General features: G+C 31.2%; 1 protein-coding gene across 1 annotated transcript in view; it reads right to left on the minus strand.

The window, feature by feature from the left end:
• Positions 1 to 26,070, minus strand: part of LOC111035037 (homeobox protein SIX6-like) — a 39,953-nt gene that overhangs the window by 8,447 nt on the left and 5,436 nt on the right. The window contains exon 2 of the mRNA XM_022316529.1: positions 22,644 to 23,021. Coding sequence (XP_022172221.1) covers positions 22,644 to 23,021 — 378 coding nt within the window. The remainder of the gene's footprint in view (positions 1 to 22,643; positions 23,022 to 26,070) is intronic.

Genomic DNA, 26,070 nt, shown 5'->3' on the forward strand with positions numbered 1-26,070 from the left:
CACATGACCAACACATTGTAAGTACATTCACAAAACAGTTTAGCTGTAATAGCCTGTACTCGCAAAGAATGTTCATATATTAATTTTACACAATACACATAAGTTAAAATAGTAGCATTTAATTCTTCATGACTTATCATTTTGTTTATTAATCGTTTAAATAATGTTTTAAACAAACTAATGCTCGTATTACTGGTGTATGTCTGTTTTTTGTACTATATAGTTTATACATTATATTTAGTATTGTCATTGATTATAATTGTTTTAATATTCACAATCAATGATATTGTTTTCAGTTACTTTATTAATTATTATTATTATAAGCTTCACTCTAGTACACACGTTTTACTTTTACTAAGAGTCAGCATAAACATATTTTTTCATGAATAATATAAGAGTTGTAAAATAGCTATAAATTCCTATATGGCTATATATACTTTATTACGGTATTTGATTATCATTCATTAAAAATGTTCATAATCTTAATGAACTATTTATAATATCTATTATTATATCTTATGTCGTTGTACGCTTGGTTTTATTTTTAATGATTAAACACGGATCAATAAAACGGAATTTCAAAAAAATGAACAAGTTCAGGTTAATTATTAATGGATTCTAGTAATAATGCTTTTTTTAAATACATTTTTTTGATCAAATTGTCTATTATGGGTCATTAACTTATAAATCTATTAATCTTCGACCGTCTAAATTCTTAAGTTCGGTAAATTAATGAACATAATTAATTCAAATAAATGATGCATTTATAAGTTTATAACATTATATGCAATTTAATGTTACCTACTTTAATAAATATAAAATTATAATGCTCACATAAAATAAATTTAAAATGTCTGTTGTTTTTTTCATAATATTTTGAAGAGTCACAGGACTATTAGTAGATTGAGTTTCAAGAGGCCATGTTTCACGTGGATTATTGATTTAAAATATAATTAGAAGATCAATAGAAAATGTATTTAATGGGTGACTTATGTTATGACAATATATTACATATAAACATATCAACATTATAAACTACACATATATACTACATAATACATTTTACTTTTGATACTAATTATTCTATTTTATATAATATCATTTGGCATATACAATATATACTACATTTTAATACGTTAGCAACAGTTTTTTTTATCAACCAATATATTTTAGTAAAAAGTATTTTACTTTTCTCAATAAATTTAAGAAAAAAAATAAGTATATTATAAAATAATATATAGTTGTTCAAATGCATTTAGTCTCATTGTGGGACTAATTTTAAGAATTGTTTATATATCCACCACATAGGCGAATCTAGGAATTCATAGCAGGGTGTGCCTTTACCTCAAAAAGGCCCTCTGTAGTTCAAAATACCTCTCAGTTATCACACGTTTAAAATATGTTTCCCATTTGAAATCACAATATTAATAATATTAAATAATATTAAGATGAATTTTTATTACCTAGTTTAGATGCTATTTTTCGTGCTGTAAAATATACATGTTATGTTTCAAAATTATTCAATTTAATAAACTACAACTATTGCAAAGTTCAATATATGTTACTCAGTTATTTTTTTTGGACATATGTCTACCAACAATTAAATTGTTAATCAATTATGTTTAAAATTCTTGGAAGTTTAATACCTATAACATCTTAATTTTATTATCATTAATAACAAAGAAATGCATTAAATATATAACTTAATTTTATTATAATTATAACAAAGAATTGTATCAAATATATAATATAACTGGTAGTAATTAACAACTATTTTTTATAGGTACATTTTATAAAATTAGTATTCTTTGGTTAGGAGTCATAACTTTGAACTCTTCAATTACATTATTTATGTCCACTGAGTTAGTTAATTCCTGCTCCACAAATAAAAATAAGAGAGATTCTAAGCGATCATAAATTACATAAAATAACTATGATTAAGAATATAAATTACGACTATAGCCGTGCTATAAATAAACATACATGTTTTCTCTTTTCTTGATAATATTGTTGATCTCTTATCAACTATGCTTATCACGATAACATTTATTGACAATATTTGTACCCATAAAAATGTATTAAAATTAAAATTAAGAGGACGTGATACCCGCATGTGTTTTCTCCGTCTTACAAGTGCGTAACATAGCAAATTGTACGCTCAGCAGAACACGTGTAGCTTCGTTAGTTTAAAAATTAGTGCAAATTGACCTCTTATAAAATCTAAAGATAAGATTATTATCTAGTCAACCTCATAGGTTTTTTATTATATTTTAATTTTAACGCGAGTTATGAGTATTTTAAAATTGTAAATTTTTTATACATCATAAAATACTCATAACTCGCGTTAAAATTAAAATATAATAAAAAACCTATGAGGTTGACTAGATAATAATCTTACCTTTAGATTTTATAAGAGGTCAATACGCACTAATTTTTAAACTAACGGAGCTACACGTGTTCTGCTGAGCGTAAAATTTGCTATGTTACGCACTTGTAAGACAGAGACAACACATGCAGGTATCACGTCCTCTTAAAATTAAAATATAAATTGTTTAATGTTTAGACTCAATACCATTGTAACTGAAATGAGTATTATGGGCCCTATACACAGGTTTATACGAGTCGCAGGGTGTGCCCTGGCACACCAGGCACACCCTGTAGATTCGCCTATGATCCACCACAATTTAAAAGATGACGATAGAATGCGTATTCAAGTTTTAAAATCGTTTGTCAAGCTTACATTTTTTTGAGTCTTCTTATAGTATAACTCTTTTTTATTCACCACTATAGTCATATTAATAGTATGTATAATTTATAATGTGCAAGCAGATGCGTAGCGAGGGGGAATACAGAGCCATAGCCCCCCCCCCCCCATTTCCGTGTTTATTGTACCATATAATATAATATTGTATAAAAAAAAGATTTTACAAAAACCCTATTTATTATAATTATTATTATATAGGTGTGGAGTTATTTTATATTTTTATGTACTTGAATAGACGAATATGGGCATGTGTAGTATAGTGATCAAATAAGTAATAGGTATGACTAGAAAAAGTGATTTAATTCTTAAAATTCTAAAAAAATACATAAGTCATCATGAAATGAATACATTTATTCGTAGGTTAGTTGTTGAAAATGTTCAAACCCATATAGTATAAGAACTAATCTTTTTTATAATGTGTCACACTCGCAGATTTTAAATACTAATACTGAGATTCCGAAAATAATTAGGTATAGTTCGAGCTGTTTAGAATAAAATAATTGAAACCCTGTTAAGACTCTCAATTTTATAAACATGTAAAAAAGTATATCTCTAAAAAAAAGTATAAACAATAAATTGTAAATTTAGGTAATAAATATCAACGGATAATATCAGTTTCCTAAGTAGAATATTTTTCTAATAATATTTATAGTTTATGCATAAAGTCTAAAAATTTCAAGCGAATTGTTAATCAGTTATAAGTTATAAATTATAAGTATTTAAAATTTAGATGAGTGATTTAGTAGAGACACACATTTTGCTTGGTATCCGTCATTCCACTCCGATCGTCATATTGTACTATATTACTACGAAAAATCTTAGATAATGAAGTCGGAGTAGTGTATTGTTAAAACAGGGCCTCCTCTTCGGTCGGTTCAACAGAAAAAAAAGATAATAGAGTCAATAAAGCCTATCATTTATATGTTCAAATGGAGTAAGTTCACGATCTACATATTAAAAACTTCATCATAATATTATAAGCTATTAGAATATCAATTTAATATTTAGGTATTATCATTCAGTAATTTTTTGTGATATAAAATGATTATAAAATTTTTACCTACTAATATAATTTAATTTTTTTGAAAACAGTTTTGAAAGCATTAAAAAAAATATATATTGGGGATAAAGATGGGTCCCCAAAATCAATGGATCCCGGACAGTGCCTCTCCCTCCCTCAATCAGCGCTTGATATTATGCACTTATGATATATAGGTTAGGTGAGATACGTGTTGAAAACCCTACGAACTACGAAACAGACATAGTTAACAAACACTTTTCATCACACTTATTTTAGATTTCTTGAATTTTTATCATGAAATAATATTGATTATGTACATCAAAGTTTAATAAATTACATATTATAAAGTGTATACCTTATACCTGTGATAACATAATAAGTGATAACTCGTAAGTATAATGTTTTGTCCTATCTATAATTTCTATAATATCAATGTAAGTCCATCCAACACTGTTTTCTGTTACTATTTCTACAAGCTAATAATTAACTATACTACAACAATTCTATATAGTGTACATTCATATTACATACTATCAATGATAAGTGCAATTGAAACCATTAACGCAGTATAAGTCATATACTATTATAAACAGGTATGTAAAGTTAGTAGTACCAGCCTTGTATTTTAATATTCGGTACACTAACTAACTACTATTTTCAGATTGTATAAGTATAGTATGTATAACATAATGTAGCATTTAAGTAAGTAATAAATAATAATGTATCCATCATCCATGTTTATATATTATACAATATATAGTAGTTAACATCTATGTAGGTACTAGGTATAGTATATACTATATAGGTTATAGTTTAGGTCGGTATATAATTTGTAAGTACAATATTGAATCCAAAAATATACAATGTACATTGCGCATCCATCAATATAACCTATGATTGACGAAAACTATTCTTAAATATAGGTAGTTAAATTTATATTCAAAAGAAATCTTAAACAATTTTAAGATGTTTTGATGAATTATAATAATAAATTATTGTAAACTCTATGTCCTATACGTGTACAACGTATAATTTGGAGTGCCACTTTTAATTGTTGAACCATTAAATGTTTTCAAAAACATAACTCATATTATTTACTTATATATATTTTGAAATGTATTAGGCAATAGCAGGAAATACAATAATAATATTAACGATCGAAAGTATTACTCTCGTACTAACGTATTAGACACTAGTATATACACCAATAGTGATTCAATTTTACGGACAGAAAATCATAAAACAATTATAATATTGCTTTTAGATGTTTAGTTTTACACGTCTGTATGTTGGTGTATTCAGTAATACTCCAGTATTATATAGGTACATTACAACCGAGAGACCCTAATATTATGATACCCAGCGCACGTGCGTCTTTTGTTAATAGCCCACCCACCCACATAATATATTATATATTATAAAATAAAAATATTATGAATAATAATTTTCATATTGTAATTATATGAAAATTTGCATAATAATTATGCATAAATATTTTTTAAATAATAATTCAAATTTTATTTTTTGAAAATTAATTTATGATTTTGTTTTTTTTAGTATATTACGTTGCAACTTGTTACTCAGGAAAATAAAATATTTTCAATATTTACACTCGTATCCAAATTATAACACTTTTACTACTGTGCTATGTATAAACATATATCAATATCGAGAAGCTATATCATGTATACCTAAGTATCTATAAGTATTATAATTATTTTAATTGTTTTAAAAATTTGTTATGTCTATTTTTTATTTTAAGTGCATATCATTACATTTTTAATGGCATATTATATGAATTATTCGCGCGTATTTTAAATTGTAAAGTCCCGATTATCGGTGGATTGCAATGATTATAAATAATCAGTGCATAGTATAATATTGAGTTCCATACCTGGACGAGGGGGGGGACTAATTAAGTTCACGTATTTGAGAAAAATAAAATATAAATATTAGCTGTATGTATAGGCGTGAGTGCGTGACTAAGACTTTATGTGTAAAAATGAAGAGAAGGACTCATAAAATGAATAAAAGAAATTTTATCAAAACCAAAGAAAAAGAAAATAGAGAAATAAGGAAACTTACTGTTACATTCAAAACCAACAACAAGATTTGAATACCTATAGAATAGCTATAAGGTATGTACTATATCGGTACAAAGTTTATCAAACAAGTTTTTACCAATGTTTAAGACATTAAATTAAATTCTTATATTTATTTATTACCTTAAACATCTAAATTTTACATATTATACCTATTACACACATTAATCGAATTGTCAAAATTGTAACATAAAAAACATTTTTAACTATATCTGCAGTAGAATATTTTATTGTAGCCAGTCTTGGGAGACTTAGGAGTAAAAAAAAAAAATATAGAATAAAAATAGAATGAAGATTTTTTTAATTTTTAATTTTGGAGGGACTGAGTTACAGCATGGGCTTAAATTAGTACATATAAAATATATACCAAACAGGTAACGATTCAGTTCGTATGTAGCCGTAATTATATTATTTTGTACTCACGACATTTACCAGCTGTTTACCAGGTACCTCCATGTACTATATAATTATGTTATGTACTTATATCTCATCTCGAGGATGTTTACATATTAGATCTGCGTAAATCAGTCATATGGGCAGGGTTAAATTAACATGTATAACATTGAAAATAACGTCAAATCAAGCGTGGCGATGGCCGAAATATGATATCAAACGCTCGGCTTGTTTGATTTTTATTCCATTGATGAAACAACATATTAAATGGTACATAGCGGGCAAGTCATCAGACGTACAATAATATTAATAACAGAATGCTTTACATATTAAACTATTGGTCACGGGTTTAATCTAATACATTTCAAAACCATGGTATAGGTATAACTGGGACACTGGGTAACATATCATTTTATAATATAATTGTACATTTGTGCAATGTACTTATTATACAGCATCAGCTAGTTATACTGGTTATGAAGTTTGACATTTCCTAGCCTCATGTAATTTATTTGTTGGTATTTTATGATTTTATAGAAATATCCAAACATGTAGATAACATTTGCAGGTACGAGTACACTCAATAAAAATTATCGGAACATATCATTTTTTTGAAAATCGTACGAAGTAGGAATAAGTACTGTTTGCGCGTTCAGTTATTATTGCAGCCATCATATTATCCTGTTACTATGTTGTACACTTGTACCTAATAATTAATAAATAAGTGTCACTGCAGTGTGAGTACAGTTTTGGACGGTAATCATTATTTTATTTTATATTGGGTATTGTATAATTGTTACTTTTATAATGACTGCGCCGTATGCTAGCCGACTGCTGCACGACGGCGATGATAAAATAAAATAATACACGGTCGTCTATATTTCGCCGACGCGGGTTTCCGCGTATTTTTCTCCACACATTCGAACGGATAGGATCCGAACGGTCTCGCGGCGGTGGCGACAACGGCCGAGATAGAGCAACACCGTCATCGTATATTATGGTATATCGTTCAAGGGTACGCACACACACACACACACAAATATATACGCATAGCTAAATAACCCAGCCAGTAAAAACGTCAAAAACATCATATGTTAAATAATATAATATATGACCTCCGAAAACCGGGCTGAAAACCCAAATTTTATATCAGTAAACAATAATAATATATTATATCTTTAAAATTACAAACACACTTGGTCGTTAGTATTTTTCAGACCTCCGTATCACGGAGAGGCCGTAACACGCACACACATAAAAAAATATATATATTATAAGCGTAACGTCTCTTTTGACCGTCTTTGGGCGTCCTTATAATAAATGCGTTTTTGTTTGTTTTCGGACGAATGAGAGATGTTGGTGTTTTTTTTTCAAAATTAGATTATGCTTCGAAACGGAACGTTATGCCGAAATAAAGAAGAGCGAGGGAGAAAATACTGCAGTATACGAATAACCAAGATAATAATATTATGCTTATGCGACGTGTGCACATGGTTCGATTGATAACAATTTTATATTTTTAAGCACTATAAAATGTATATTCAGAAGCGCGTGATAAAAAATAATAAAGAAGTGTATATTTAGTGCCCACGGGCAAGATATTTAAACTTCATGTTTTGTTTACACATTTTATCGTGTAATAGGTATAATCATATATACACATATAAATATATAATACTTAATCATCATAATTTTTGAAATTATTTCTCCGCTAGTTTAATGAGAGCTTATTGCATTATGCCTGTTAGTTGTTACCTATATGTAAAAAAAAGAAAAACGTAAAAAGGAAATAAAGGTAGGTAGATAAAGTGATAACGGTCAGGAAAAAGGGGGGGCATAGAGGGTAGACATATTCCGGGGGAATGTACTAGGTAGACTAAACTGGCAGATAATTGTTGGGGGGAAGAAGAAAACCCGGAAATGGAACTGTAGTGGTGCGACGGCGGGACAAAGGTGATTGTAAAGTAAACATCCTAAGAAACCCTAACCCATTGAGTATAAATTGCTGTGTAGGTAATATCATATTGATATTATGGTATTATACCCACATCAATGCAAATAATATAGGTAATATGATTGTTGCAAAATATGAGTAACAAACATTCCGTGACTACCGTTTGTATGGAGGAATTTATGTGAGCCGATTAATAATAATAAATAAATAAAAATAAAAAAATCAGCCTACCAAACAAGAAAAAAAATTAAAACATGTAGGTACGAACAATATTAATTTTAGGGTGGGAGTATAATATACAGGCTGTATAATATTATTAATGTTATTTATTATTATATAGTATTAAAGGATGCACACTCGTTTAATTGTCGAACGACGTGGCGTCGACCTTGAATATAACGCGCAATGCACAATGTGTGCATCTTGACTTACTTAAATGCACTTTGCGTATCTTACTTTAATAGCTGAATGTACATAATATTATTATGTTCTAAATACATATCATTGAGGGTGTGTGTCTTGTACGCATGTCTGACATCTGTCCATATGGATTTGAGGTTGAGCGGCAACCGCAACAGTGAACAATTCGTTATTGTATATTATATGATCATTTGCAAACGTCACAAGTCACAATATTGTGCACCACCGAAATATGTGGACGAAAAATGCTCAGTCCATAATCGATTTTGTATGCAGCATAGAATTTTTTTTGAAAATGATAAAATACATTCACATCACTATTTCGCGTCAACCGGATTTATATTATGTCACAGAAACTTACATTAGAACTATAATTATAAGGAACCGTGTCATACATTGGCAAATTGACAAGAAAATGTATCATAGTAAAATACTATTTTTTACCACCTATATACTTTGAACATTTTATATCAATGCAGGACATTTTTCCAACCCAAGGCATGTCGGACGAGCAACGAGCTTCAATTATTTTGTATTCGTTTCATTCAGAGTTTCTAATAGCCCATAGGAATCAGAAAATTCTTTATAGGTATAAATAGTATATGTAGAAATCTGTGTTTAATCTACGCTCGCGTTTATAATTATGTATGAACTAGCTGCCTAAGTTCAGTAAATCGCGACCGTAATAAGTGCAGCCCCCGATCTTCTGGACAATTGAAACTTATTTTTTAATGAAATTACATAGAAAATGGCAAGCGCTGACCCCAACTTCACGCCCTGCACATTCATGACGTATGCACCCATAAACTACGACCCACCCTCGACCACTAAATAAAAATGCTTTGCAGGGATTATACACTTTATCCGAGTTGAGATCGCGGTGTTCCTGCAGGCCATGCAATATGAGTAGTACAGCATAAAGGCAGTCTGCCGCCGTACCGTGTACACTGTAGACACATGCATTTTATAGATTATAGATACCTAATATTATTAGAATATTATTATTCCCTCGAACCGAATGAATCTTCTTCATAATTTTACGATGAAATAATAATAACAACATTATGAACGAAAAGCTGGGTAGCCGATTTATTTTAGACCGTAACCGGATGCACAAGACATACTATATGGGTAGACGGATAGTTTGATAATTATAGTAACGTACGTAGGTACATATAATAATATTCACGATACACGGCGAGGTCAATGTTGTTACGTAAAAACGCGGGAAAGAAACGCGTCCGTGTAGGTACGATGTCATTGTAAAACGATACGCTGCCAGTGAGAATTGCATTTTGGAAAAACGCATATTATTATGTTTAGTGTCAATAATGTCGCCACCCTACCGCCGCGCGCCTCCGCCACGCCGCTCGTCGGTCGGTCACACGCCGCAGACGCATTTGCCGCCGAAACGTGTACCGACCCGTGTAATATATTGTTATTATTATCGTGTACCTATAAACGGCCAAACGGAATATTATTTACCGGCGATGGGTGGGTGGATTGATATAATGATATCCCCTTCTGTTTATTGAGCCGTGAGTTAATATAATATTTTATCTTCATTATTATTATATTTCGATACAGAATATTAGACACCAACCTCTCCACCACCATCAGTTTCCGCAGGACAGACCTCTCCACCGGGCGCCGGTCCTTTGAATAATACTGGATACCGGCGACTAGACTTGTTAAATAACCGATTGTATTCGATAGATCGACCAGTCCTAAATTAACGGTGACGTCCCAAAAATCGTTTTAAAATCGTTTTATTTGTACACGCATATTTTCAAGCGTACACTGGAAAACGAACAAAATCCGTGTCAAGTACACGGCGAACGTGTTGTCGGCCAAGAGAAAACAAGCGATTCGGCGTATACGCGCAGGAGTCTCATCACTCGGGAATTTCACTTCGTAAAAATAAGAACAATAATAATATTCCACGACGTGTACACGCCGATTTCATAATAATTCGTATCATTATGAAATTAAAATCATTGCAAGCTAAATACGCATTATCCGAATTCCGAGACCTGCGAAACGGTATCAAATCGTAACGTTGAGTTATATTAATAAATTTGCAATTTTCTTTTCGTGGATTATCACAGCGTAGCGGTGCTATAACGGGACATAATATGAATTATTAGGTACCCAACCCGTTCAATTCACAATTTTTGTATTTATTGTCTATTTATTGTCATTAATAATCTGTAGTTAACAGTTATTATAAAATATGTATATTCGAACAGAGACTTTGTGCACTTTACAACAGTTAAGTAACATGTAAAAATGTAAAATCCTATTTAATTATTTAAATGTTATCTTACAAGTTAAAATTACAACTTTGGCGACAATGATGAATACAATACTATTTTAAAGTTTTGACGAAAGGAGTAGAGCTACGTCTCCACTCCGATCATCTAAGACCTAAGTTGTAAATGTTCATAAATTATGATATTCATAATTTAATATAAACTACCTACAGGTTCTGATAAAATGTTCGACTTTTTAACTATTCTTTGAAATCAAAAACGTATTATCATGTGTAAAAACTACAAAAATCACAAGATAATATACAGGTACATTGCTTTGTGTAACGATTTGAAACACTTTTTCTTCTCAAAAACATGTAGGTACATTTAACGAGAAAATTATTGCTTGGTGATAAAATAATCACTCTGTATAATATGATGTGTATGTACACCGAATGTAATGTATAGCATAGCCGCTTAGGAGAGTATTGCGTAATTTGACCAAAGATTTGACTTGTTATTTTGTCTGAATATTTTTGGTATCCCTGGTTGCACGTGCGTTCTTAGTAAAACCACGGACAGCGTACAATATAATAATATTATTACGTCTAATGTCTCTCTAAATATAATAATAATATAGAATAGATGTTATTGTGTACACAGTATTCCACACGGTTTTCGCGGAAACGGTTTGAACGCGAAAACAACACAGATGGCGAGGCGCACATATTCTGTACACAGCGATATGACGTGTTGTATATTGTATCTGTTTGATATTAATATTTAATATATTATCATTTATCACGATATTTTTTCTATTTTTTAGAGGAAAACTTTGTTCAGATCACGTTGGACTCCGATTTTTTAAATAACTTTATATAACTCCAGAAATATACATTTCGAAATAATCAACCACTTGTGATGTATTAATATAGACGTTTAATTCAACTTATGAAAATAGAGTTGATAGTTCTTAAAATCGGAGTTCAAATGTCCTAACCCAACCTAACCTATTTCAGAAGAAGGAGCATATGAGCCTTTCCTGCAATACCTAAGTTTTTATATTTTCTAAAACCGGTGAAGCCCAAAAGCGCAAAAGTTCAATTTTTTTCGATAGACCAAAAGCGCAAAACGAATTTGCGCTTTGTACCTTAGTAGTAATATAAAAGCGCAAAAATAAATTGTATTACCTGATACAATATTGTACCCGTTACACTATAGGTTTAATTTTAAAATTATTACAGTAGTATTATTTTAGTTCAATTTAGTATTTTGTATTATCGAATTGTATCGTAACAAATTACTGTGACGGTTGATAATCATTTAAGATAACTAATACAGATACCGTGATACAATACCTATATACAGTATAAACTTATATCAAATGACTGACCTATATAGATTATTATATTATGACTTTTGAGTTTATGTTAGAAATTCGAGTTTTAAATCGTATATCAGATTTCTGTCAAGATCCACTTATGTATTATATCAGTTGCGTCTGTGCTACAATCGAGTGCATTTGTGCGTTTTGTTTACTTAACTATCGAGTGCGTTTGCGTTTCCGTTTGCGTTTACGAATTATAATTCTAGTTAATTATTAAAATGTCATTTACATTGACGTATACAAATAAAGGTATTAGGTGCATTGTGCATAATAATTTTAAGTACAGACAACATCGAGTAATGGCCAACGGAGATATATCTTGGCGATGTACTGTAAGAAAATGTACTTCAACAATTCAAACTAATTCCAAAATATCCAATATTTTGACGGGCCACGAAAATATAACTCATGATCACAATATTGTAGAAAATCCGGGGTGTTCAGCGAAAAATAGTTCATAATAATTGTAAACGAACGGCGACTAAATGTATTTCTGAGCGACCAAATAAAATTATTCGTCGTGAACTGATGGCAGTTGAAAATACAGAACTATTACATGATGATATTGTCTAGTATAAGAAAACCCATGTATAGAGAACGTCGGAAAATAATTCCTGCAGCACTTACTTCGTTAAAGAACTCATCCAACAATTTAAAATCAATAGTATGACAACAAATCGTAACGAAGCTTTTTACCATGTAGATAAAGAGTCTAAAATTATAATTTTCACGATTAAGAGTAATTTAGAATATTTAGTCAATAACAGTTGTACTATTTTATGCGATATTACATTTTATGTTTGTCCCGTTAATTTTGAGCAATTGTATACAATTCATGTTCTACATAAATCAACGCACGTTCAAGTAGTGTATTGTCTGTTGCCATCCAAAACAACTGATATTTATGTCAAAAAGTGGCATTTAATAAAAACATCATGTAATAAAGAATTAAAACCTAAAATATACTTATGGATTTTGAACTATCTACTCATAATGGCGTTTTGCGTACTTTTCTAAATGCACAAATGAAATGTTGCCGGTTTCTCCTAGGGCAAGCTTGGTACAGACAAATTGGAAAATTGGGACTTAAAATTGAATACGACAAAAATGAATCAGAAATTTAAAATTGGTTAAAATATTACTTTGGATTGGCTTTTTTACAGTCTACTGAAATGTCTGATGCGTTTTATGAACTATTTTCTATTGCTCTTGACAATTATGAGGTATCAAAGTTTTCCGATTATATTTTGGCAAATTTTATTGAAAATTGCAGCGCAAAATGACATCCACCGCACCTGTGGGCTGAGCCATCTTCGGACGAGCCAAGGACTACTAATGTTCCAGAATTATATCACCGTCGTTTGAAGGATCAATTTTATAACGCACACCCACCGATTTATAATTTTATCGAAGTGCTCAAACAACACCAGGCAGAAGTTTGCTTAAAAATGCAATCAAATGGACGAAAAAATACAAAACGCAGCTCTAAAGTCAACTCCAATATAAAAGTATGGAACTTAGGTTAGGTTAGGTTTGACATAGGAACCGTAGTTACCTATGCCATACGTACATAATAATATGTAAAACTGTATAACTACATCAAGTACATAATAAATTGTATACGAATGTCATACAAGACATTGTAATAGCAACAATATGCTATTATATATTGTACAACAATATAATACATTATTCACTGTCCCCAATTGGGAACGCGAGGATGCAATATCGAGCGAATGCGCACGGATGACCTCGCGGTCTATTCGATTTTCCTGTATATACGAAACAAACCCGATAACTTATATTACAGTGATATAATATAATTTATACGTGGTCCACACGTATATGTGGGAAGTCTCCTGGGAGTAAAGTGTGTACCGTACGAATTAAAAACAATTAGATTTCCGCGGTTTCGTGTGATGAAAATATAATGATAAATTATAATATAACCATAGGTGTAACAAGGATTTGTTAGTTACGGGGGCTCAATGCTGAAAATAACCGGTAGGATGTACAGCTCCCACCTCCTATCATGAGCGTTACTAGAGCTTAGTAGTCACAGGGCTTAAGGAGTCCTGTAAAATAAAAGTTGAAAATGAACTATAAAAGTCTTGTCATTAAAAATAAAATGTAAACAATAAAATAAGTACAAGTAGTTTATAAAATTAAAATAAATGTAAAAATCGTTATTAAATCAGTATTTTTTCCTAAGAGGGGGGGGGGGCAAAAACATCAAACAGTTTTGAAAACCCTGATCGCACAATGTTGGCACTTGACCCACAAAAAGTCACTCCACGTCTGCAGTACACAGCAATATAAATTCAAACACAATATGTAATTATACCAGCATATATGTATAACTGCTGTAGATATCGTGTTTTAATGGTGCTGCAGATACCGTACGATTCAAGTGTTAAAACATATAACAATTTAAATTTTTCACCAGGTGCTATTTATTATAAATAATTTATGATACTGTTAAATTAATTGTTCAGTTGTAAACATATCAATATTTTTAGAACACGAAAATTGACCGGGAACCCGAAATTCTGAGTTGTGTGGCAGTGGTGGTTTTAAAGGGGAGGAGAGGGGCCTGAACCCGTTAACCCAATAGGCTAATAGCTATAGGTTAAAAAGCTAGACTACTTAGATCATTATATAATAGTTGTGACGTAAGACTTAAGAATAACAAAATCTTAAGTTTAACTAAAATGATAAAAATTGTATTGGTTTCACTAAAAATTAATGCAGAAGATGCAAAATGTACAAATATTTTTAATCGAGAGGTTTTTAACTGATATGATAAGTATGGACGATGTTAAGTTCTTCGACGTAAGCTATTACCGATCAAGTTTAACTATCTTCAAGCACGGAAGATTATTTTAAAACTACATTACATTTCATTTAGTTTTGGATAAATATTACGTCTAAGTTTTTTTATAGTATAGAATTAAAATCAACAATTTATACCAGACTATTTGAACACTCAATGTGAAGAGGATATTTTATACTAATACTAATGTTGCCCACTATACTTTTATATTAATAATAGTAGGTACAAGTGTACAACACTACAACGTACATGGTACACTATTCATGTATATTATATAATGAACAATACCTTTATATTATATTATATAATATAAGTGGTTTTTTTTAAATTGAAGTTCGACAACAAATTGGAAAGTTAAATTTATATAAGTACTTCATAAATTCACAATGTTATCAAATATCTAGAGAATCTCGTAGGTTTTTTGTATTTTAATTTTAAAGCGAGTTATGAGCATTTAAAATACATTAACAATTTACAATTTCAATATATTCAAAACACTGTTAAAAAATAAAATATAAAAAGAACCAGTACAAGATTTGCTACATAATATTGTTATTTTTAATTTGTATAATACATTCGCCTGATTAAACTCAACAGTGTTGATTGGGTTAATTCAGAAGGTACGTGTATACAAATTGCTATGTTATGCATTTATGAGACGGATACAACGCACGCCGCACTGACATTTGTTGTCACCGTCTTACAAACCTTATAACAATTGATTGATTATTGATTCATTATTTTGAAGTAAGTAATCATCATTTTTCAATGTACAAACAATTTACAGTTTTTAATTTAGTCTAAAACCTAGATAATATTCTTGCTTTTACTTTTTATAAGATATAAATTCACTCTAATCTTAGAAATTACAGAGTAAAATACTAAAATGTATATTATTGTAAGCTCGAAATTAGCCATGTTGTAAGACGGAGACAACAAATGGCCGTGTGGCGCCTCTTTATGTACCATACTATGCTTATGACTCTTAAGCTTAAAACTAAAAATGTACAAGCATTTGAAATATGCTAAATCACTTTTAATAAATCTGTAGGTATATAATAGATATCGGTAGGTGCGTGAGAGGGGTGGCGTTCATACTTTGGATAGTACAATTTAATCATTTGTATTTACCTAGTAGTTACCCGTCGACATGGTGCGCGTGTGCGGCACGGCACACTCTACAGTGCACCTGCAGACGCCGCAGGGAGTGAATCACGCAAATGGGTGAGCTTTTCAATAATTATTATTATACACGCAGCGCGTCGAATCGCCTCCGCTCCTCTAATCCACGACGCCACGGCCGTCGTTCCGGTGGGCGTGTCCGACCGTACTCAAATGCACATACGCATCCGCGGAGGATATAGACGGGGACGGCGTAGAGGTGACCGCCGCTTCGTCTGTGCCCGTGCAGTGTAATAATAATAATATAATGTAACTAATAACGTGTACATATTAATGTATACAATTTATACGGTATTGTACCCCCAGCTGCCCTGAACTCTTAATAATATAATAGAGTATAGCCTATAGGTAGATGTGTGTGTGTGTGTGTGTGTTTAATGTTGTTTTTGTTAAGGTGTAGCAGGCGTGGCGGGAATACTGCCGTTTGGAGATCCAAAATTACCTTAGGAACTTAAAGGGCTACATGGCGAAGTTAGTATATTTAGTACAAACAAAATAATATAAATCGAATTCAAGTAAAATTAACGAATATGTAATAAACGAATAACTAATAAATTATACATGATAATATGATGGTAATATACTCATACTTAAAATTACGACCCATAATACATAGATCCCATGTACATAGTCCTCTATGTATATAGTATAATGATGTATACACTACACAAAGTCCACACTCTAGGGATACACTGTATCCCGAAGAACTAACATATTCAAGTCTAATTTTAATGTCGAAATAATTGCCATGTATTCTTGGTACTACACTATAGTGAAGGTGGTCCACTACTGGTGGTTATACTTACACCACATAACATGTAAGTGGCCTATGAATATTGGTGATATCGTTCCAAAGGATTTCGTCGGGTATAGCAAGGGGGGGATAGCAGCAGTAAGGGTGGTCTTAGAAGCGAAGGTTTATGGGTGACATTGGGATGAAATGGTGGTAGGGGTGGTCGGAACAGCAGGGATCGACTAGATGATATGTATATACTCGGCAAATCTGGTAACAACGTGATTAGACGGACGGACGGACTGACGGACGGACTGACGGACGGACGGAGTGAGCGTAAACGGCTCAGGCGACGACTGTTGTGGGGCGGTGGCGGCGGAGGGTAATTTGTCACGGACGCCGAAATACAAGAATGTGTGATTAGCAAACACGTGTTCCACCGAAAGGGACGCGCGGTTCTTTTCAGTCTCACCCATTCATTCTACACGCATACACGCATTATATATATAAAATACACTACTCTCTCTATATTATATTATACCTCTCACGATCTCCCTCACGGTCTCACCCCCGCTCACTCTTCCTCTCTCTCTTTAATTTTTGGACACGGGATATATACTGCACACACACACACACACACACATGCCAATATATTATATATATATTATGTGTATATAAATATATAATATGATATAATATATATTTTACATGTGCGCGCATGTACACAATAACATCGTAAACTCGGCAGTCGGTACTCACTATATTATTATATGTTTGTACTACTGGGCTTGACCGTCGGAAACACCGCCACTGCCGTCGCCCCATATATTAAATATATGTGTTTAATGGCAAACACGACGGCGTGATTTTCTTTACGGAAACGTTATGCCGCCACCGTCGTCAACGACGACGTTTACGAAGATTTTAATATTTTTTTCTCCCACCTAATACAATATATTTTAGGTTTCTTCGTTTTCGTAGGTAGTTATTATACGATATTAAATATATGTTTTTTTATGCGTCGCCAGTTGTTGTACAACTAAACGTACCTATGCGCACATTATTGTAGACTATAATGTTATTACAGTATAGCATATAAATGTACTCGTTCAAACCCATGGTTTATAAACTTATATGATGCATATGCGTATATACATTATACAGAGTTTTAATATACTTAAGAGCCATATATTCAAATACTTAGACTTTTATACCATTCAAGGGGTGTCTTGTGACGAAACAAGCATCGTTTTTCACTCGTTCAAATTTTGATTTACATAAATCAACAATAAAAAAATCTGCTTTGGTTGGTTCTGATCTGGAAAAACAAATTTCGTATCGCTACAGGACACTACTCAAACTGTGTAAAAAATCTCAGTATTTTAACTTGGTATAAAATGGTACTTAAATTATACTTAAAAATTCTAAAATCAAAATGTGAATAAATTCATTATTAAAGAAAAAAATTGATGATGAGCATGCTGGGTGAATCACCCTATATAGGTACAGGCGTAGTACCAGAATAAATATTTTTATGGGAGGCTAACCTACATAGCTGTTGATATTTTAAATTTTATAACTTAAAACGTAGGTATTGTATATTATATGGTTTTTGAAGGGAATCTTTCACATTGGGCTTATATCATCTAGATTCTAGACCTTTTGACCGACGATAAGTCTTATGAATCGTAGATGCGTGACGTAAATACTTAGGATTTTACTAATAGCCGAGACTGAGTTTGAAAGGGTAGTTATATTTTGGCATTTAGATCGCTATAGTCGTTATTTAAATTCAAACCAGCAAAAACATATTTCATATATTATAGCTGCTAGTATATTTTAAAATCGGTCCTTGTGTGTGCATGGCTTCAATTATTAATGAGATTCTTTCCCTTATAGGAATTTCTGGGGAAAAAAGTCTGGTCTTATGGTTTTCAATTTAGGACTGGCCCATGTCAATTTTTATGCTACACATGTGTTATGCAATCGACTAGTTGACTAATCGCTTTTGTCAATCTTTTCGAAATGCATTTAGGGTAAAATATCATGCCTGCTCATATAGCTGAATTTTTGGTTAACTATATACATAAAACGGTTTCACTAGAATCGTATTAAGTATAATATTATATTATAATACTGTACACTGAACCAACGAAATAAATGTTTTCTAAAATTCCAAAACACGACTATACAATATTAATTGAAGCACCTCGATTCTCAGTAATTGAAGAAAAATCGAATTATAATTTAATAATTATTTCTAGACTTTGTTGGTTTTGCAAATGTAATTATTTTGTAAATTAATTATTTTTAACAATTACTAACACATAATTTGATATGAACTATATTGAATACTGCAGCTAACCTAACGGCTAATTAGTTTTTTTTTATTTTATTTACGATGTAATATGTACCGATATAATTATGTTTTTTAAGAAATATAAAAATTACTATTGCGCATTTTTTTTCTAATTTAACACGAAAAAAAGAAATGTTTACATTGCAAAAAACTCACGAATTATTAGTTTTATTGATGAATAAGTTTGAAACTATTAAAATATATACATGTCTATAACTGCATTGTATTATACGGTGGAATAGGCGTAGTAACTATATGGCGGGCACAGTAAAAATAAAAGAAACAACAATCATTAATAATTTAGCCTTGAAATAAATAATATCATTCTTGTATTTTCAACTACCTATTTACATTTTTATTTCCTTAATGATAACCTATTCTTGTTAGTTGTTACCAAAGAACATAACATATGTACATTTCTGTTTTCATAATAATTTTGATAGTGCATAATAATATAAACACTTTACTGTCGAGACAATTCGTCGTCACGCGGACGATTGTTTTACCATTATTCTGTGATTACGTTGAACAAAAAAAAAAAATTAAATAATTAAACGAAAAATTTTTTTCTCGGCATAGAAGGACAACAGACGCGTAACCAGGATTTTTTAAAGGGGGGTTTTTTAATATAATATTCAAACACAATTTGGACACCTCCCACTAGCTGTCTGAAGGACAGGGACATCATCAGTCTCATTCTACAAATAAAAATGTCGATAATTTTTTACGAAACTTTCCTACTTATACCTACAAAATTATTATTAAGATTGTCGTCGTCAGCGGCAATAAGTGATTATAATATATTATTATACCGTATTTGGTCTGTTTACTCGATGTTGGGCGTGAAAAAATTTAGTTTCGTCTTTGATTGACGTCTGATTGCTTATGAATCGCATACAAGAGGAACCCTTTTTAAACGGGTATAAACTGTAAAATAATACTAAATGTGTGATACAATTTATAATATTATACTAATAACAAACTATAATATTATTATACCGTAGTACCCTAACCCAATCTACATTAGAGCTCTTAATGACGGATTCCGACGGAGACATCGTAGTCGTGATCGTAGAAGGATCGAACAAGAATGAATTAATAATATTATACATCATAATTCATTTTTGTAAAATTATATATGAAACTAGCTGATCTTCTGCACTTTGTTGCCTGTTAAAAATATCAACTCTATATGAGACTCGATGGTGATAATGCGAGCAGTATATTATGCATTTATGCCTACCTACTGTGGATTGCGGACCCCGCTTGATGAGTATTTTATATAAATAATATGTTTTATTTGATTGCGGACAGAGATGAGAAGCTATAAGTGCAACTCAGCCACTTTGGTAGGCAATGTGCAAAAATTCAATTGTATGCATGCTTATACCTAATCTGCCCGATGAAATACTGCAGGCAACCAATAAGCAAAACAAAAATACCAATTTCTACTAAATATATTTATATTTTTCTTTGTAAATCTTTAAATCCCCGTTTGAGCAACTCTCCGGGTCAGACCTATCGGGTCCAATTGTGAATCTAAAGCACCCAGGGCGTCTCCCAAACGCAGACAAAAAATTCATTCAAATCGGTCCAGCCGTTTAGGAGTTCAGTGACATACACACGTACAGTCGAATTATATATATAATGATATTAATTTAGATTGATTTATCTGAGTCTGAAACTCATTATTAGTGTGTTAAATCGTTCACCTAATAATATCGTATTATTATAGACCATTTCTTAATATTAACCTCAATTTCAACTTTTTCACATTAAGATTATCACGTTGTTTATTTATTAGAGCCAAATACGAAAACAAAATATATTGTTTTTAACGAAATTATCTTTAATATTCAGATAAATTAATTTGGACTGCCCACAACCGACAACTTTAATTCGACAGTACATAATATATAAAAATTAAAATTATAGCAAGGACTGATGTAGTGATATTATTATCTAGTTCGGCTTAAAACTTGTCAGTTGCCATAATATATAGGTACTACAACTACAGTGCATCAGAATTGTATGCAATGGGCACCATGGGCTAAATAATAACATTACAAATTTATCCTAGGTAATTTAATTTATTTCGTGTATCTAAATTATTTAACTCGAAATAAGGTTAACAATTATGAACTGCTGTACTATATTCTGTTAGTCCTACCTCCTGTCTGTAACAGTGGAAACACAAAAAAAAGTTTTGTCTCATAGTAGATACTATTATATTCGTTTACCTATTACATTTATTTTTGTGAACTATTATTGTAAGGGTATCATATAATATCTATTATTTTTGTTGTTTAAATTCTTGTAATAGTTTTTCGAAAACAATTTAAAAAAATATAAACTGTGAATTTTTTATTTCTAGATTAATTAATCTTATAAATTGAGTTAAGTAGGTATATCAAATTGTTTTGGAAAACATAATATAATTTTGGTAATACTATATAATATATTTATGTTTTCCACGATGTCCGTAGCATGCAACTATTGACGACTTTTTTAGAAGTGATGTGGTATGATGCGAAAGTTTTTGTGTTTTGGTTTTTGACACGCGATTTAAATGTATCACCTGACCATGCGGGTGATTGTAAACTTGGCCCGAGGAAAAACATGTATAAAAGAGATACAGCAAAACTCGGTCTGAGTTTTTCAGGTAAAAATGACTGACATGTAAACTTGACCCGAATAAAAATAATATGACCAGATCTTCTCATATTTAATAATTATATTATAATATTTTTGAAATCCAACTAGCATTATATCCAGGGGGTAGAACGAGGAGGCAATTCTCATTATCCTCCAAAAATTATTTTGTTTTATTTTCATTTTCATATCTGTTACCATTGACTATTGAGTATCACTAGTATCACAGTATAGATAGTATAATATCTATATTCCGTAGTACGGATACTATCTATATTTTATAATCTATACACAATGATATTACTAAAAAGTAAGTATGCAAATTCATTATAGCAGAATTATAACACATAATATACGTTATATTATATTATTTTCAGATTCAACTATATCGTACTATTCATATGTTATGTATGAAAATTATCGGGCTGAGTTTACAATTGGCTTTTTTCATCTCCAGAAATGTCTGAGCCAAGGTCATAATAAAAAAGGTCATTACAGGCCCAGTTTACATTTGCCTCTGACCATGTAACTTAACAATCAACTAACTATGTAACTTAATAACTAGTAATAGTTATTAGCATTATAACTGACCTGTGCTGCTGGGGCGTCCTGTCACGTTGCCGCCGATTCTTGAACCAGTTGCTGACTTGCGTGAGCGTCAGGCCCGTCCGCCGGGCCAGCTCACGTTTTTCGTCGGGTGTCGGGTACCTATTCTTCAGGTAACAGTCTTTCAGCGCGTTCCTTGACTTCTCCTTGAAACAGTACACGGTCTCCTCGCCATCCCATATCGTCTTCGGCAGAGGGTACTTCTTACGCAGCCGATATTTGTCCACCGCTCCTAGCGACCGACCTCGGATTTTCTCCGCTTCCAGATAGTGCGCCTTGAACCACAGCTGCTGGAGCTGCAAGTGGTGCCTCGAGTCGAAGCTCTGGCTTTCCAATATGGCATACAGCTCGTGGAATGCGTTCCTGTAACGAAGCAAGTTTATAATATAACTTAATACGATAAAGGTGTTGAGCCATTTTTTTTTAAATTTTCATTTTATACTTCCACACGATTTGTGTTCAACAAAATTCAAGCAGATAATAAAACATCACAAACGTAATTATCGCGTAATTATTAAGGAGCCAAATTTTTTGTTCCATTTATACTTAATATATTTATTATAATAGGGTCTTCTTGAAGGTTAAAAATGCTAAAATATAATTTATTTACACACAATTATATTATATACATATACACGTTTATACAATACAAATTAAAAATGAGTTTATAAGAGAACGTAATATACCTTCTCATGTATCTCCGACTTTGTGTCTTATAAACTTACTAGATGGTAAATTTGCGTCTAGCATGACCGATTTTGCAAAATTTCAGGAAAATAAAAAAATTATTTCAGTGTTTTGTGAACGCGAATATTAAGACGTATCTATAACTATTTATTAAAATTTTAACTTGCATGAAGTCCTGCTGAATGTCTATAATATAATGTTGTAGGCTACATGGCATTTGCATACCAAACTTGGGAGAGGGATCCTGGTTAACAGCCTTCCTTTTATAGTCATATAGCAAATTATCAACGCCAAATCAAAATTCTGGATACTCCATTGGTTATCATATTATTATACATGTACGCAATATTATCTATACATATAGACAGCTAGACAGCCTGGGTACCTACGGATGTATTACCATTTACGTATATGATTTATCAGTTAAGCTTATGACTTTATGAGTAAGCTAAGAGGTATATATATATTATATAATATGCGCATTTGAGTATTTGTAGCTCGATGTATGCCTAAAATAATATTATTTTAACTGAACTATTTGATTTAATTTCGCTATATTTTATTGTGATGGTGATGACATCATTTTCACTCGATCCTTATAGTAGGTACACATAATATGTTTATCAGTCATACAGACTGTACATATAATACATTATTATGCATGTAATTTGTAAACAGATTATTATTGGTATACCTATAAGGCTATAACGTCTATAACTGAGTATAACCTATTGGTAACCAAAGATGTCTATATCAAATTCATTCATAAAATAATTATTTCAGAGATTTTCAACTGTTATTATGATACAATAGGTAAAGCGTTCATAACAATGAAGTTGTGATATCGCATTGAATATAATATGAACCGTGTTTATATCCGCTTAATCCGTTAAATATTATATGCAGACTAGCTCGTTTTTTATAATGTCTTTAATTACAAAATTACGTGTTTTTATTTTTTTCATTTACATTTATTATAAGAATTAATATGAGATTTTTTTCAACAAATGCAACATGGGTTTTTATAAGATTTTTTTGTAAAATCCGCGAAAATGTTTTGTTTATACAATTAATTCGGTTACTTAGGTCACGTACTACGTTATTGTTACATGATTTGTTTAAAGATCACCGTGTGCATCTACGAGGTCTACTATACAAATCATAAGAGAGTCAAATTTCACGCATTTGTTTAGGTTTTTACTTTTTAACCTCATTGTGCGCCACTTTGAGTTGATCATGTACAATCTACTTCCTGCACAACAAATTACTAAATTGTCACCCAAGTCTGAATAAGTGCATTTAACGTTCTACACACGACTACACAACCCTAAAATACTGTTCAATATTATTAATTATGGTTGTTATTATGTATTAATAAATCAAAAATTGATGTATATAATGTTATAAATGCACATATGCCTAAGCGTTAAGTTTAATACGCTTGTTGGGGATGATCCATAGGATAGATGCTATAGTGCTTCGATATTTTATCAAAAATGTTTTTTTGTTCATATTAATTAATTTTTAATTTTTGTTTTTGTTTTTTTATGTGTTATTTCTACATCGTCTCTTATAAAGCTAGAATATTTCAACAAATTTGTGATTGATCATTTTTCAAAACCACTAATTTAGGATAAACTAATTAATAATTATTAGTGTCAAGCTCATCCCTTTTTTCATTCATAGAACCCGAATGCATGTTAACATTAATAATAAAAAAAATAAATTAAAATCGAAAGTATTTTCTTGTAAATAACCAATTACGATGTTATAAGCATATAAATGTATAACAGGTATAATGTACGAGTCTTATGTGTTTGGCGGGGGGATGTAACTCGGTTAGTGTAAGAACAACTGACCAGACTCGAACGACAACTCGTTTAATGCTAAATTATGTCATACAGGATTTGAAAAAAACCAGTATTTTGTATCCTTACAATTTATTTTCTTAGTATATACAATGCATTCCATTCCAACTGGCCCTGTTCAGGCGTGCCACAGGTAAGGGATGAGGGAGGGTTCCCTAAACCGTATACGCATCGTGTCGTTATCTCGTTTCAGGTTTTTCATTATAATACCAAACATATGCGGTGGATATCAAAATCACTCCCCCTTCTCGCTGTTCTCTCCCTCCCGATCTTGCTTGAGGATCTTTTATTATGATGGTTGTTTCGATATTTATACATCATCTGCACCTTTATCATCACTTTATCCGGTATTTTGTTCGTTTAACGCGTTAAAGTATTTACATATAAATTCGTTCTACAATTGAAGCATAGTTATTATAACATTAGTGCATTTCCGGTTGATATGTTTTTTTTAAACGCGCCAAATTGTTGGACGAACATCTTTTTTTTGTTGCAAAATTTTATGCATAATGCTTAATATAGTAGTATATTTAAATTCTGTTTTTTTATTACATTCATTCGCATAAGGTGGTGGCCGAATACTGCTTATCGACAAAAACATTTACTTCAGCAAAAACTTAAAAACGGCGTGAGAATTGGAAATAAAAAAATAAAAATATATGCTACGTCTGTCAGGAAATATATTGGCGTATAGATGTCTGTGAATGTGATTACGCTATTGTCGTTTCCGCTGTTAAAAAAAAAAAAAAAACGATTGCACGTAAAATATTATAATAGTTTTACATTGAGTAAAAAAAATATAATAATTGATATAACTTTACACGTTCTAATGAATTGCAAAAAAAACATTAATATCA

The sequence above is a fragment of the Myzus persicae genome, unplaced genomic scaffold (genome assembly GCF_001856785.1).
Source record: "Myzus persicae strain clone G006 unplaced genomic scaffold, MPER_G0061.0, whole genome shotgun sequence".
Lineage (NCBI taxonomy): Eukaryota > Metazoa > Arthropoda > Insecta > Hemiptera > Aphididae > Myzus > Myzus persicae.